Genomic DNA, 14999 nt, shown 5'->3' with positions numbered 1-14999 from the left:
ACCTCTTTAGGCGGATCATTTTCATAAGACGCGGTTTCCGACATAGAGTCTCAAGTAACTAAGTACAAGCTCATATGTACAGGCTCAATTGCTAAGTACATGCAAGACAGTATTTACAAATAAAGGCCAGACGGCAACTCAGGCCAAAATACTCAAGAAAAGGCCCAAAAAACCTAAAAAATACATTGCGCAGGCGCTGATTATAACTCTGCGCATGGGCATTTTAAAGCTTGATTAAATGAAATTTAATCACGTTTAATATGTGACAGGGTACGCCTTTTAGGTGCCCCTTGGGCTTTTGTTTTTGGGCACAGATTGCACAATTGTGGAGTTTGTGTTTATTGTAGCAGTGCTCGAGTAAGCTTTACGTTGTGTTTTTTATACGGCTAAAGCAACCAGCGTGCAAGTGTGCATTGGCTTTGGGTATATAAACTTTGTCTTAGCACAGTTTCATTCTCACACGTTGCATGACAACATGAAGTTGGACTTTGGAGAGGAAAGGTTTTTCCTTTGCGACCCTGCCCACCCAACCCTTGTCTAGAAATTTTCAGGGGTTTTTATTTACATGCATGTTGACTTTCTACTTATTTTCGTGCATTAGTTAATGGCCGTATGGCTTGCGACTTTTTGCATGAACAAGGTGCTGCTAGTCGGCGGAAGAAGGCCATTGTTCTTCTTCTCAACCCCCTCAAAAACGGTTGGGGTTTTATTTATGGCCGTCTTTGCGATTGGCGCACCGACAGCCCAAAACTAAATGGTTCAAATGATGAGAGAACACCACCTTCAGTCTTATGATTGACAATGGTAAAACATTCTGAGGACCATCATACCCTTATTTGCTAATGGTTTTTGTTTAGTAACCTGGAACAAATTAAATAATTTCTTAAATCAAGTGAGAAACTTACTTCTTCAAAAAAAATCCTTCGCTGATGGTTAGGATCTACTTTTTGTGTGATCTATAGGTGATAATATTTGTCGTTTGGGCAATACGATGTAGTAAACTACTAATTACTCCATTATATAGTTATTACTCTTTCAATTCAGAATTTCTGTTGAAAAGGCCAAATTTATGAAGTAGGCCAAAACAAATTTTCCGTGCAATTAAACTACAAAAAAGGCCAAAATTGGAAAATTTGGCTTGAAAAAAAGCCCAATCTGGCAACCATGCTTTGCCACCGTTCACAGAGTCCTCGTATTGAGCTTCACGATATCAATCTTGCTATCAATCTTACGTAGTTTGCCAACAAATGCAAACTTGCCAACATAAGCATTTCCGAGTTTTTCCAAAGGAAATTGCAAAAATCAAATTCATGTCCCATTTTTGAGTTTTGAGATAATGTTTTGGTGGCACAATACTTATTAATCGTTTGGAAACTCTCCAAATTATAAAACGTCAAACATAAAAAATTCTAAGCTAGAATATATACCCAGTTGTGGATCTTTGTGTTTGTATTTTTGTATTTGTTGCTACCTAGCACCCGAAGGTTGTTTATAGGACACTGGGAAGCTAGGCTTATCGAGCAGTGTCCTGGTCCTTCCTCTCGATGTGGCCACACCTCATGATTCCTACGCCTTGAATAAGAGAGAGCTGGCGACTCTCCCCACTCTGGGTGAAAGTTTGGTCATTTCAGGGACTTGAACCACGGACTCTTGGGTCTGTAGTCAGCGCTTCTAACAACTGAGCCATCCTCGCACTTAGGATCAAAATAGAGCAATGAGAAATTTTGAGATAAAGCTTAAAGCCCCGGCCAAACCAGTGCAACATTTTGTCCAACAAATCCCAACAATGTTGGGTATAAATGTTGGGCCGGTTTGGCCACCCATGTTGGACGATTTTGGACGAAGTTTGACTATGATAAAAAATGTTGGATGATGTTGGGATGGTTTGGCCACCATGTCCAACAAAATCACGTTCACGCAAGCGCGGTAAGTAAAGGCTGCCACAATTTGATTTGTAATGTTCTGGTTAGGAAGCTGTGAATGCGACTTACAAAAGATAGAAAGGAAAACTTGATTTATGAACCGCGGCAGCTTCTGTCAAACAAAGAAGACGACGAAAGAATGTGCTTTTGTTTGATTATGTTCTCACCCTTTCGTGTCTTCTCTTTATCTATTTTCTACTCTTGTATCGCTTAACCATGATTTTGCTCTTCATCGCTATGAACAAAACTTCAAATACATCCTTATCGTTTTGATTGTAATCAAGTCCCACCGCCATGCTCAATAAGTGAATTAGGTTAGGCCCCGTGGATGGTTGATGATAAATCGAATGTGGAATGAAATGTTGCGTTGGTTTGGCCACCCCTGCATCCAACAATGTCTAACAAAGCCCAAAAGTCGCCAAAAATGTTGGGATTTGTTGGACGAAATGTTGCACTGGTTTGGCCGGGGCTCAAAGCCATTATATGCAGAGTTCAGGTCCAAGTCTACAGTCAATATGTTGTCGGAGATAAAGAAACCGTGGTAAAGAAAGTCGGGGGAAAATTTGGTCATTTGCGGAAGCTTAGTAACTTTTCTCCGAATTTTGTCCCTGATAAGATAAACAGTATTCCAATAAACCTTTCAAGTTACATGAATACTTTAATCATCGAGATCTGCAAGAATTCACAATAGAAATACAAAGAGGCTTGAGTTTCACATTTTAATAAAAAAGTAAGATAGTGGTTTACACAAATAAAAATCTACCACTTCGTAAAAGCAAACTTTAAGCCACTTTATTCAGAACTGTAAGAAAAGTAAATTTGAGTCCTCTGCTCAAATGCTATAACTTTTGAAGCGACATTGGTCCAAAAAACATCTACTCTTTAATTCATGGGTTTGTATTAGGTTTGAAAAGGAAGTAAAAAGGGGGTTAGGCCTTCGTAGAGGAAGGGATGATAATTTAAGAGGGCTCCGCTGGCTACTTTAAGATAAAATCGCAATGTTAACAGGTATGTTCTTAAACTAGTAAGTGGGTTTTCAAATAATGTCAATGAGACTTAATTCCAAATTTACACTCGAATACTTGACAAAATGGATTGACGATTAAATGATAGTTTGAAACACGAGCAAATGAAGGCGCTCGAAAAGCCTTAACTGTAGAACCCAGGTCCCGAAGAGCACAGGTAAAAGCTTAAAAAGCTCGAACTGTGGCACTGAGGTCCAAAAAATACCTTGTGAACGCGTATGCCTGTACACGACTGTGCGTTTGCATTGTAAACGCGTATGCTTGTACACCAACTTTGAAATGCAAAGAAGACAGAAAATGTCACTATACGAAATAAAACCATATTCTTCAATATGATATCTAATAAAAACATCCACAGGCTGGCAACTTAGAGTTTAAATAAAGGATCAAACACAAAAGACATTCTGCTCGACTATTGTCGAAGATGATAATAAAAGGAACCCTTAAACAAGGGAACTCGGCTGAAGGAAGTGACACATGCAAGCTTAATCCAGCAATAAAAAAACTTAAAATTTTCTCGCCTTCAAAGAGGCAAGTCAAAAGTTTTATATGTACGTATATCTTCAGTGCATGTGAATTCCTTGCCATTCATCCCTGTATGTAAACCTTCCATTCATTTAGGCCGGTATCAAAATACTCGACTGTATTGAGGAATTCGGTGCCGCTGTAGCCGCCAAAGCCCCCAATGACGTACAGAACAGAATCCAGAACAATCATGGAGGCATTATTACGACTGCTTGTCATGCAAGGCAGATGTGACCAGTTATCCGATGCATCATCATAACACTCTACCGTATTCAATGCTGTTTTACCATCAGACCCCCCAGCTACAATGATTTTCCCATCATACACTGCGCTTGCAGCTCCCCTTCGAGGTCCACTCAAGCTAGAAACAAAGTCCCAGTCTCCAGTCTTCGGGTCATATACTTCGACAGTGTTATGGCAGCGCCAGCCATTACTACCGCCAATGGCATACATTTTACCTTTAAAGGCAACAACACAAACGTTCTCTCGCGGCGTACTCATTGGTGGCAAACGTGTCCATGTTTCTGACTCGATATTATAGCGCTCCGCTTTTCGCAGACTCTGCGATTCGGATACACCGCCAGCTACGTAGATATCATTATCAAGTTTATCCATTCCAAAAGAGGCCCTTTCGTCGATCATCTCATTTCCGGGTTCCCATTTTTTGCTAACTGGGTCGTATACTTCTATGGACGACAAATCCCTGTGTCCATCGGATCCACCGACGACAAATATTCGGCCGCCACTGGTCACAGATTGCAATCTGGCACGTTTCACGCCGAGAGAGGGGAGGTCAGCCCATTCATTTACTTCGGGGTCATATGCCTCACATGATTCGAGGCAGCATCCTCGATTGTAACCACCAATAACAAATAACTTTCTGTCGTGAGTTGCTATTCCAGCACTGCATCTCCCTTCATACAACAATACAGAATACATTAGATATCTGAAGTTTCTGTGTAAGATAGCCATTTCATTATTATGTTATAAAAAACGCTATAATAATAACAATATGTGTCGTTCTATAAGATAAAAACAGAAACAATAGAATATTGCCTGTATCCCAGTGGTGGTGCCAGGGGAGGGCTAGGGGGGCTACAGCCCCTCCGTCAGAAGCTTCTAGCCCCCCCCATCGGAGGAAATTTTAGGTTATTGTCGGAGCAAATTTGACAAAATAACGTCCGAAAACTGCTTATTTGAGTCATTTTAGCCACCCCCTGTCGGAAGCTCCAACCCCTCTGTCGGAAGATTTCTGGCGCCACCTCTGCTGTATTCAATGCTTAAATCATAGAAGCAAAAAGAGGGATTTTCAATGGGGATTTCTCTAAAATTTCAACCTTCATAAACCTCTTTGATCGAAAATCTTCTAAGCTGCTCAAAGTCACGTGAAAAATATTATTCGCTTTAGATATTATAAAGAAGAATTGAAATGTCTAGACTGGATAAGAAGATAACCAATCAGACAAGTCACTGATATATTATCCTAATAATGTATATTTTCTTTGATAAACTGTGCAGGAGCATTTTTAATGGGTGTATATATAGCTAAACTGTTGACGGAGCATGGATGAAAATTCCTAATGCATTTTTTAGACAAATAAAGAGCTCAACATTTGTCTCAACAAAAGCTCTAAAAATCAAATCCGTATCAATGCGATTACATAGAAACAGCGCTGCTTAAGTCTAAAAGTCTTTCAAATTACTTATGCCGTTTAAAAATTACTAAAGGCCTTTGCTACAAATAAATATGACAACAAAAATCATATGGGCCAATATTCTAATAAATACTGATCGTGGATTTCATGCTTTACTTTCTACGAGCATGTGTTAGGATGTTTAGCTTGCATTGGTCTTCTCGGGGGGTTGCTTGAGAGTTTGAAACGAGAAAATTTCTTACACCGGTGCAGGGGAAATTTTAAATAACCAATTTGTGTAGTTATAAATCGTAATTGTGCAGAGATAAAATCAAATATTGTGCAGTGATAAAACTAAAAATAGAGACTCGGTAGTGCAAAAGTAAAATTGCAGAAACGACCATTAGAAACATATAGCTTATAAAAGAGCATTACAATAATAAAAACGAGAACAAAACAGGAACAATGATGATAATCTATCAATTCTCTTAAAAATTGTATCGAGTCCAGTATCTAGAAGCTATCTAGTTTGTTTTGTATTTCATCTTCTCCTTTGAAATCTTCGTTTCGCCCACATTTCCTGTCAAATTTTTTTGCAAAGCTTGAGTGAGAGGTGATGTAATTTGATAATTTCACATAGTTAGGTAGAGGTGGTCTTAAAAATTTTCAAAAGGCAACACCCGAATTTTTAAACATTTTGAAAGTGCAGCAACAAAAATTCCATAAAATAAACCCTGCACCAGTGATATTGTGTGTAACAATACCAAACACCTTACTAACAAGGCTAGCATAATTGCTGGTTGTTTCAAATGTTTTACTGACTCTTACTACACTAGCCAGCTTGCATTTCACATTCAGGGAGCATATGTACAACGGATACGTTTGAAAGTGCTGTGTTTAATTGGAAGTCGGAAAATCGAACTTAAGCACTTTTATCTTTCATTTAGGACTAGCTTCCATCATATATAGATCTATAGCTTTGGTTTTTTTGTGCTGATACAAAGTCATATTGCTTTGATCCATTCCGATACATTCAGGATTGTCACAGGTGACCTATTCAGAAGGACCCTCAAAGCAAACAAAGATACGCTGGTGGCTACATTGAAAATGTTTAACTCTCACACGAGTAATTTGTTAGCTACAACCAACGGAACAAGAACCGTTTCACCCTTAAAAGGCATCACTTCTAGTATTGCTCTTTAAAGTACCAGTTTGTTTTTAATGCCGTGAATGGCAATTCATCCAATGCCTATTAAGAAAAGGCTTCCCATGAAAAAGCGCTGAACAGGAAACACTGCACGGGCTTTGCTATTGTTGGCAAAGCAACGTGAAAACTACAGCTGCCCAGCCTGTGGTTGAAACCGAAGACGTGAAAGTTTCGAAACTTAACCTCTTATCATGTTACGTTTCAAGACGTCATTCCTTTATCAAGACCATCACAGATATATATGTATATATACAAGCGTTAATAATGAACTGACATGATTTTTGTAAAATTGTATATTTAAGGTAAAGAGGAGCTTCTACTTCAAGGGCTAGAAAGTGCTTGAAATAACGTAAATATTTACATTTTCAAGATTAGGCTCAGTGTGAAATACTGTGTTTCTTTCAATGCTAAATAACCCAAATTACACAGAGGATATAAAAACCTATTCCTGCTGTAATTCTTAACGACACATTTAACCACCGAAGAAAATTTGCAAGAGCTTTTATGCTTCACTCAAAGCAAATATATTTTGTCTTAAAAAGAAATAAAGGACATCAAAAAAAATCAGATTTTTCCTTATGTTAATCAATGACAACACAACAATCTGCGTAAAAAGATTCAATGCACAACAAAAAAGACCTAGCTATTTCATCCTCTCTATTCATTAAATTAATTTGAATGAATGTTGGAAGACGAAATGCTCTGAGGACACAGTAGCCAAAATTACTTTCTTAAACCCTTAAAACAAATTTTAAAAATGGGGCATAAAATGGGGCATTAAAGACCCATCAATTGGCAGCCATGATTTATAATCATAACATCATAAACAAAGACCTAAATATTTTAGACACTCTCTCTCACCTGTTGTCATAGGAGCAAGCATAGTAACTGAATTGTTGAGAATGTTGTCTTCACATCCTGAAGAGTCACTTGAAACTGTTGAAGCATTTGATGAGCATTGCTTTGATTTATAATGAAGCGCAATAACTACGATCTTATCAGCAACAACACACAATCCAATTGCATTTTGGTCTGACGTTTGCATGTCAGCAATCAGCTTATATTCTGTCCCTTGCAAAGACATCTTTCTCTTTGGCAAATTACTTGATATCTCATAAATCTGCAAAAGAATGAATTCATGAAGTGCATGTACCACTAAATTAGTCATTGAAAAGTTCACACCAGGCCAAATATTGTAAATTTTGCAAGGGAAAATGTAAAAATTTACTTTCCCAAGAAACTTGAGGCTTATTTAAATGGCCTTGTTTGGTGAGGAAAATCATGTTGAACAATTTTTGTACACATTTAGTTATAAATGTTAGTTTAAATCAGGGAGTGTTGGGCATAGGGTGAATATTGGTTGCCTAAATCACATGCCTATTGCCTGTATGTCAATAGGGCCTTAGTTCCTCATACCTCCATAAGTCAGAGTGAGTCAGGGTATGATGCATAGTTTTCTAAGCCTATCAGCATAGTTTGTAGCTTTAAGTATGGTAATTGTTTTGTATTGAATGAGAATTCACTGTATACCCAACATTGTCTTGTTTCTAACATATATCTGATTTAGATTGGAACTCTGCTTTTTGACAGCAAAAATATTAGGAAACTAGAACATTTTTGTCATGCTTAATTTTATCTTACTTTAACTTTAACTGTGTTTTCTTATTTTATCCTCTTGAAAAAGTTATCTAAGGTTTTGTTGACATTGAGTACTTTTCATGAATGTCTATATTAACCCTGTGCCCTTGAGATCAAAATCATCAAAGGTAACATAAGATAAGAAAAAGAATGGTGGAATGATTCATTCATTTGTACCTCTGATTTGCCTCTTGATGTCTGTCGCCTGAACTTCTTTATATCTTCATTACTGTTGAAATCAAGCTGTTCCTCGATATCCTCTAGTGCACAGTCTTTCAGCAAATGATTTGACTGTAGATACAGCATATTATTTTCCTCTAAAAGGCTGTTGAGTTTTTCACCATGTTCCTTAAAATACAAAAGCATACTTTGACTTTCAGGTAAAAATAGCAGCTTAGGCTACACTGCCCTTTCATTGATAGCCATACTTGAAACAATGAAGACAATACAACAGAAATAACACATATAATGAATTCTTTATATATTTTGATAAAAAATATTGTTAACTTCCAGCTAGTCTTTTCTTTGCAAATGCTTTCATGGTCCAACACCAACACTTCAGTCCAACTGATCAGCTAAATTAGTAGACAGAAACTCACCCTCCTTGCATGCTTTATTATAATAAAGCTATATCATCTTTCATTCCAAAGAACATGGTTATAGATTTTAACCAAAGGTGCGTCATTTTCTAATAGAAAAATGACTGGTGCCCTGTTGATTAAAATGTTGAAAGATTTTAAAGAAACCAGGAACAATGATTGACAAACATCAAAGAACTGAGGTGCCTATTGCAAGTACAGCATGATTTACTCAGCTACAAAATGTAATAGAAATAATTGGTTTCATTCTAACTATTGGAAACAAATGAACATGAGTAGCAGCAAGCAGAAAGAGACAGTAATAGGTACATTTTGCTGAAAATTTGGAATAATTTGAAAAAAATTCAACTAGACAGCTGCATGATTTTTCATTTGTATAACACCTTAGTTTCTCTTCAAGTGCAATATTTCATCACAATCTAAATGCAATATCATCAGCCACCTGGTACAAAAAGCCTCCAGTACCATTTAACACCATCAAATGACGGCCCTGCTAACACAATAAACTCACAAAGATGCAAACAATCTCAAGAGAAACAGCATGATAAAGAAGTACAACTGCAATTCTATGGGTATTCAAAGAATGATTTTAATTCTTAAATTTAGGCCCTGTCCATAGATTGAGAGATTTCTTGCTTAACACATATCCAACCTGATACAAAGACAATGACTGCTTATACCATATTTTATTTGTTCAAATAGTGATGATACACTTTTCACTACCCCCAAAATATCAAGTATATCTGAGCACTGAATTTTGCATTGCAATTAACACTGTAGTGTTTTTTGAAACAGAGTTTCTGGAGTGAGAAGGTAATCAGGTAAACAGAGAGCCATTTCAGAGTATTTTAAGAATCTTTTTGAGTCCCATAGCAATAATTTCTCAAAACCTATTGCTATATTTTATTAGACAAAGAGACCATTACAGAAAACATCTAAATGAACACAACCAGTTACATGAGCAACAAATTGGCTGAGCCATCCCCACACGAGCAAATTTCATTTCCCTATCAAATCAATGTCATTTTGTCTTTTATCTAAAATGCATAAATTCCATGAATACTTTGATTTAGACAGTTTCTCTCCGTGGTGGCTCCAGCCACAGATAAAACAAGAAACTTTGGCCATGCACTCTTTACAGTCAAAAAACATAACCTTCAACCAACAGGAAATGCTGATATTACAATTAAGGAACACCATGACTAACTTTGACTATGTAAAAGTGAGTCAAAATCATTGAATTACATCATAAAAAGCATGTGACCAAGATATTACCCCTACTCTAAATTTGGATAAAATTAATTACCCCTCCACCAACATTTTCTGCCAGTAAATTTCGATAAAATACAAAACTGATCCTGCCAAGAACCCCAGTCCTCAATGTGTTGCCATCAACTTCTCCAGTGACATTTTTCTATTTCTCTACTTTTAAACTGTTTCTGCCTTTCCCTTGTTGAGTGTAATAATTTGTAATCTAACAGTTATTCTGTTAGATTTTTAGCTTTGGTCCCACTAGACTCTAAATGGATAATTCTGCCAGGTCTTAAAAGGAGTACTTATGTGTTCACATGGTGTTCTTCACAATCCATGTGCTACAATTTCTCAACTTCATTCCCAATCAATTCCCTAATACAATATATATATACATCTACCATTGCATTATTTGACATATAAATGTAATTTAGACTAATATAAAACGGATCTAATTTCATCCACGTCAAATATAGCTTGAAGACATCAAACATATCAATAGTCATTGGCAACAAAAACTCTGTTATTGAAATATCATAAATATTCCAAATTGCTCTATTCCAACTCAGCAGTAACAAATCCACAGATACTGGGCCAAAATCTGACCTTTGATTGCTGATAAGGCTTTACCCGGCAGTTCTACCATAACAATGCTTCTGTGATGGTTTGCAAATGGAGATTCTTATATTTGAAAAATCCGTTTCAAAGATAATGTGAAAGTTTGGAAGAAAAAAAACCTAAAAAATAAGAAAGGTACTTGCAGGCATTTGTCCAGCATTATTAGCAAGAAAATCATGGCATTTATCTTACCTGTTGTCTTTTTTGGACCCAAGCAATAACTCTTTCAAAGATAGCCGAGATGTTCTCAAGTTCATGATTTGAGCAAGACTGGCTGGCGATTAGGGTTACTTGCAACCTTGGCAACAATAAGAACCCCTTACTTTGATACAAATAATTGACATTTTCTTTCAGGTACGAGTCAATCTTTTCGCATAAACTATAATGACCATTGAGAGCAGCAAATGAACGGAGCTCAAACGCATCGCCAGTCAGAAAGTTTTCTTCAAGATACAACCTACAGGCCTGCGCTAATTCCGGGATATCAAATTTCTGACTAGCAACAAGGACTTGCTTCACTTTAACGTACGGAACTGTAACATGTCCCAAGTAAATGAAACTTATGATGTATTCCAAGTCTTCGCTGTCGATATCCAGGTATTGAACTTGATTGGTCTCGCTCAGTTCAAACTGATTTCTGAAATATTGAGAGGCTGCGGCAAGAATGACCCGATGCACTTTGATTGTCTTCTCCTGGGCAACGACCTCTCCATCACAAAATAAGCCTGCTCTCCTGGCGGAATCTAGTTCTTCGAGAAATTGACTTGGAGGTCGATTTGATTTGTACACAAGATCGTTTGAGGACTTCATCGTGAAGGCTGCTAATTAATTAAGTTACAAAGCGTGATAATTCTGACGTTGGATTTTTCATAAACAAACACCATCAGAAACAAGCCAGCCAGCAACACAACCAATTGGGCGTTAAACGGCACTGGAAAGAAATTATATGATCAATTTCTGCCAAAATAAATTTCACTTAAGATGTACTTATGAATATATTTCCAGTCAAATCAACAGTCATTATCATGTTATTTCGGTAACTGACACCCTTCTGACCATTCCATCCATGCCGTGTTCACGTGGTGCTTCTTTTATCTTCACCCCCGATACTCCTTGAAAAATATACGTTCAGAAAGCAAAGTGAATAATATGCCTCTTCCTTTATGAGGTTTCCTAATGAAAAAAATAAATGATCGAAGACGCTAACATGTATGAAAGTCTCAATTAGTTACCTTACTACACGACAGCTTCGTCCATCACCTTTTCAAATTGCAATCTGCGAAAATGCGCGAAAGCTTCAGAAGATTCATTTACGCGGGCTTTGGGGACCTGGGGATGACTCCTTTGTTCTATTGTGACCTGTGACCGTCTACTGATAGCGTGTGCATGTCCTTTTGAACTACGAGAAAGGGTGCACGATTTCTCAATTTGTCCGTTCAAGGCTGCTTTGCCATCAACAACAATCTTCCTTGAAAAGAGTCCTTCTTCGTTTAGATTGGCAAAAAAATATTTCTTATTAAGATTGACCTAAAAGTATCTGTCCTTTTCTCTGCCACAAAGATTCGGGGCAAAAAAGTAATATTTGTGAACCCTAGCCTATTATAGGTTTGCGGCTTCATGGCCTGGACCCTATTTTTTCGCACAGCCTGCGGATTTGAACATGGTTTTTTCTACGGATTGCGGCTTCAGCAAAAGGTGCGTCTTGTGTCCCTCAGTGTAAATTCGCGACGGTTTACGGCTTCTCTGATGCGGTTGCGGCTTCCAGCTGAAGAAACGGCTTGCGGCATGGGTCTTCAATTTACTCCAAAGAGTATTGGAAAGGGCTCTATGTCCTGTATAATACTACAGAATAGGAATCTGTGGTAATACCTCGCTGTCTCGCTTCACGATCTTGTACAATTAAGCCTGTTCTATTGAGTTTAAGATTTTGATAAGAAGGGCAACTTTGATAAGATAAGGAGCGCGACATCTATGAATCCAGAGCTTCTTCATTAACTTGTGAATTTAGTGTCTCAAAATATTGTTTTATGCCAAACCCCTCTTTGATATTAATGCTTCTAGGGCATTCTATTATCTCCGAAACAGGAGTGCAGAGAGTGCTATAGGAGGGCTAGGTGTGCTCAAGCATCTATTGGTGTTGTTATTTCACCGCCTTCTAAGGCATATGTCTTGCAAAGCGTGTTTTTCCAATGGAATAGGTCAAGGCACTGTTAAGCTTCTTTACTTTCACAGCATTGCTGAGGACCTTGCCCAGAATGACCTAGCAATTAGAACCACAGTTAAATTGTTGCCTAAAGGCGTCAAATGAAAATCTTTGGAAAAGACGGAACAGTAATGACCTATATTAGCAATAAATAGATTTGAGCAATAAAATAACATGAAATCATCTACACATATGTACATGTTTATGAAACTTGACAAAATTATGAGTTTCTTGACTTTTTACTGCATCTCTGTTAAAAAATTTTTTACCAAGTTTCTTAGCACAAAATCCTGACTTTTTCTCACTTCATTACCCCAGTCACTATATAAAGTTAAATGAATCAATTTTAGTCAACATGTAAAGAAAACACTAAATTTGTTCCAACAGCCCAAGATATCTTGCAAGTCTGAACAATTTATCCGTTTTCATACAAAATTTACGAATGTTGTTGTTTGCAAAAAAAGAAGAGAACCTCTGAAAAGAAATGAACTGCTTGAAAGTTATAATTTGAAAAATCAAATAAAACACTTAAAGCTTGGCATCAAATGATCCTTAAATTTTTTGACTCGAGCAAGATATTTCATCAACGTTTCTAATTTTTTCAAAGTTTATAGCCAAATGTTTGTAATAGTTGGTTTCTTAAAAGAGAAATGAAAGATTTGTATTCCTTTGATATTACCACAGTACGTAATGCTTATTGGACAATGTCAAACAAATCGAAAACGAAAAAGCCAATCTGTGCTTCCATTCTTAATTACTTATAGAAACTCCAAGGTTCTCATCTGCTTGATTCAATAATCCTTTTGTGCAATAAATACAACTTATTTCTTCGCGACTGCATGAGTTTCATGTAAACAGCACACACCTATTTGAAAAAAAAACATATCTTTAATTATTTAAGCGCAACGAGAATAAAAATCCCACTGTGGGTGATTGCTTTCAGATTTAAGGATTTGAGGTATCATTGTCAAGGTAGCGAGTAAACGCACGCTAGGGAGCCCAACAGTCTTTAGAATATCCCATAGACGTTTAACCTTTAAAGGGATGGGATATTTCATTTGTAAAATATTATCTGTCTAGCATCATTAATTTGATTGATTTCAATAGATTCCTGTACTAAATTTGATCATCAGGCAATATGTAAATTATATTGTTTAGATATTTTAGTAACGAAGCATAAGCTGTTCATTCAACGAGGTAAATGTTAATGAGTATTCACCTTCTGCAAAGCTAATTTGGCTACCTGCTGCATGATTTAGGATGTTGTCTGATAAGCATGGATTAGATAATGGGTTGCTTAGAGGGGTTAGGGGGCTAAAGGGACTGCAGTTATGAAGGAACAGATAGGCAAACTTGATCACATTATTTTGATCACATAAGGAACAAGTTTGAAACTGAAACTACAATTTAGCTGAAACAAAGGTGAAAATAAATCAGCATTGGAATCCTCCTAATCCAATAAAATTAATCGTAGGGTCCCGACCCTACTTGAAAGTGCGTGTGACAAGGCAAGTTGGAGAGTTCTATTTTTGTGTGTATTTAGGAACAAATTACTCAAGTGCTTCTTGAGTAATTTAAGAAAGATACAAAGCTCTTGTAACGTAAACAATTTCACTTTGGTACCATAACTTTGTTTGTACCTCTACCGTAAGTCATCGAATAAGCTCCCACGGCCTTATTTTGTAGGATTTATTTACTTTTTACCTTATTTACCCTACCAAGCAGCAGCCTATAACAATATCATCAGGGTAAATATTTTCCTAAACACAAGTCAGTATGCTTAAAATGCAGATATATTGGGATAAAACTATTTCTGTTGAAGCAATACCTCAGCCGATGGGGGCTTATTCGAGGGGGGGGGGAGCTTCTTCAAAGGTGGAGGCTTATTCGAGGACTTACGGTATTTAGCACTCAGCCGCTTTAATCGACTTCTCTACTTTGCTACTCAAGATGAAAGCTAAGGGTAAACATATTTTGTTATATGTTGCCAAAAAGCGTGCTCTTCACATGAGATAACTGTTCTAAACATTGCTAGGGTGCGTTAGTTTCATCAACTTGGCATACAGATTGTTTTCTGAATTAGGGGGCAGGCAAAAAACTGCGGTTGCTAATGATATGCCCTATTAACACGAAAATCTTAAAATCAATGATTCTAGTGAGAGCGAGCTGCAGCTATGCCCATGTTAGGAAGACCAACAGAATAAATGCTTTGAATTAAGATAGATGGTCCTTTCAAGCTAATAGCATAAAGTTTAAGACCTTTGAAAAATAACAGCCGTAACAAAATATTCCAAAACGATCCTAACAAATCCTTGTTCCTAGACACTTAAACCCGATAAACGGCATTACACATTCAAATCAGCCAAACAGATTTCTT

General features: G+C 37.1%; 1 protein-coding gene across 1 annotated transcript; it reads right to left on the bottom strand.

The window, feature by feature from the left end:
• Positions 1 to 2627: 2627 nt before the first annotated feature.
• LOC135693737 (influenza virus NS1A-binding protein homolog A-like) lies at positions 2628 to 11809 on the bottom strand. Its single transcript, XM_065212295.2, has 5 exons — positions 11652 to 11809; positions 10612 to 11350; positions 8129 to 8299; positions 7175 to 7433; positions 2628 to 4386 (listed from the first exon to the last, which is right to left on the bottom strand). The coding sequence occupies exons 2-5, from the start codon at positions 11227 to 11229 to the stop codon at positions 3536 to 3538; spliced, it is 1899 nt and encodes a 632-aa protein (XP_065068367.2). The 5' UTR covers positions 11230 to 11350; positions 11652 to 11809; the 3' UTR covers positions 2628 to 3535.
• Between the last annotated feature and the right edge of the window lie 3190 nt (positions 11810 to 14999).

Source organism: Rhopilema esculentum, chromosome 11 (genome assembly GCF_057945365.1).
Source record: "Rhopilema esculentum isolate cy_ngs chromosome 11, ASM5794536v1, whole genome shotgun sequence".
In the NCBI taxonomy this organism is placed as follows: domain Eukaryota; kingdom Metazoa; phylum Cnidaria; class Scyphozoa; order Rhizostomeae; family Rhizostomatidae; genus Rhopilema; species Rhopilema esculentum.
This window is presented reverse-complemented; position numbering and strand designations above follow the sequence as displayed.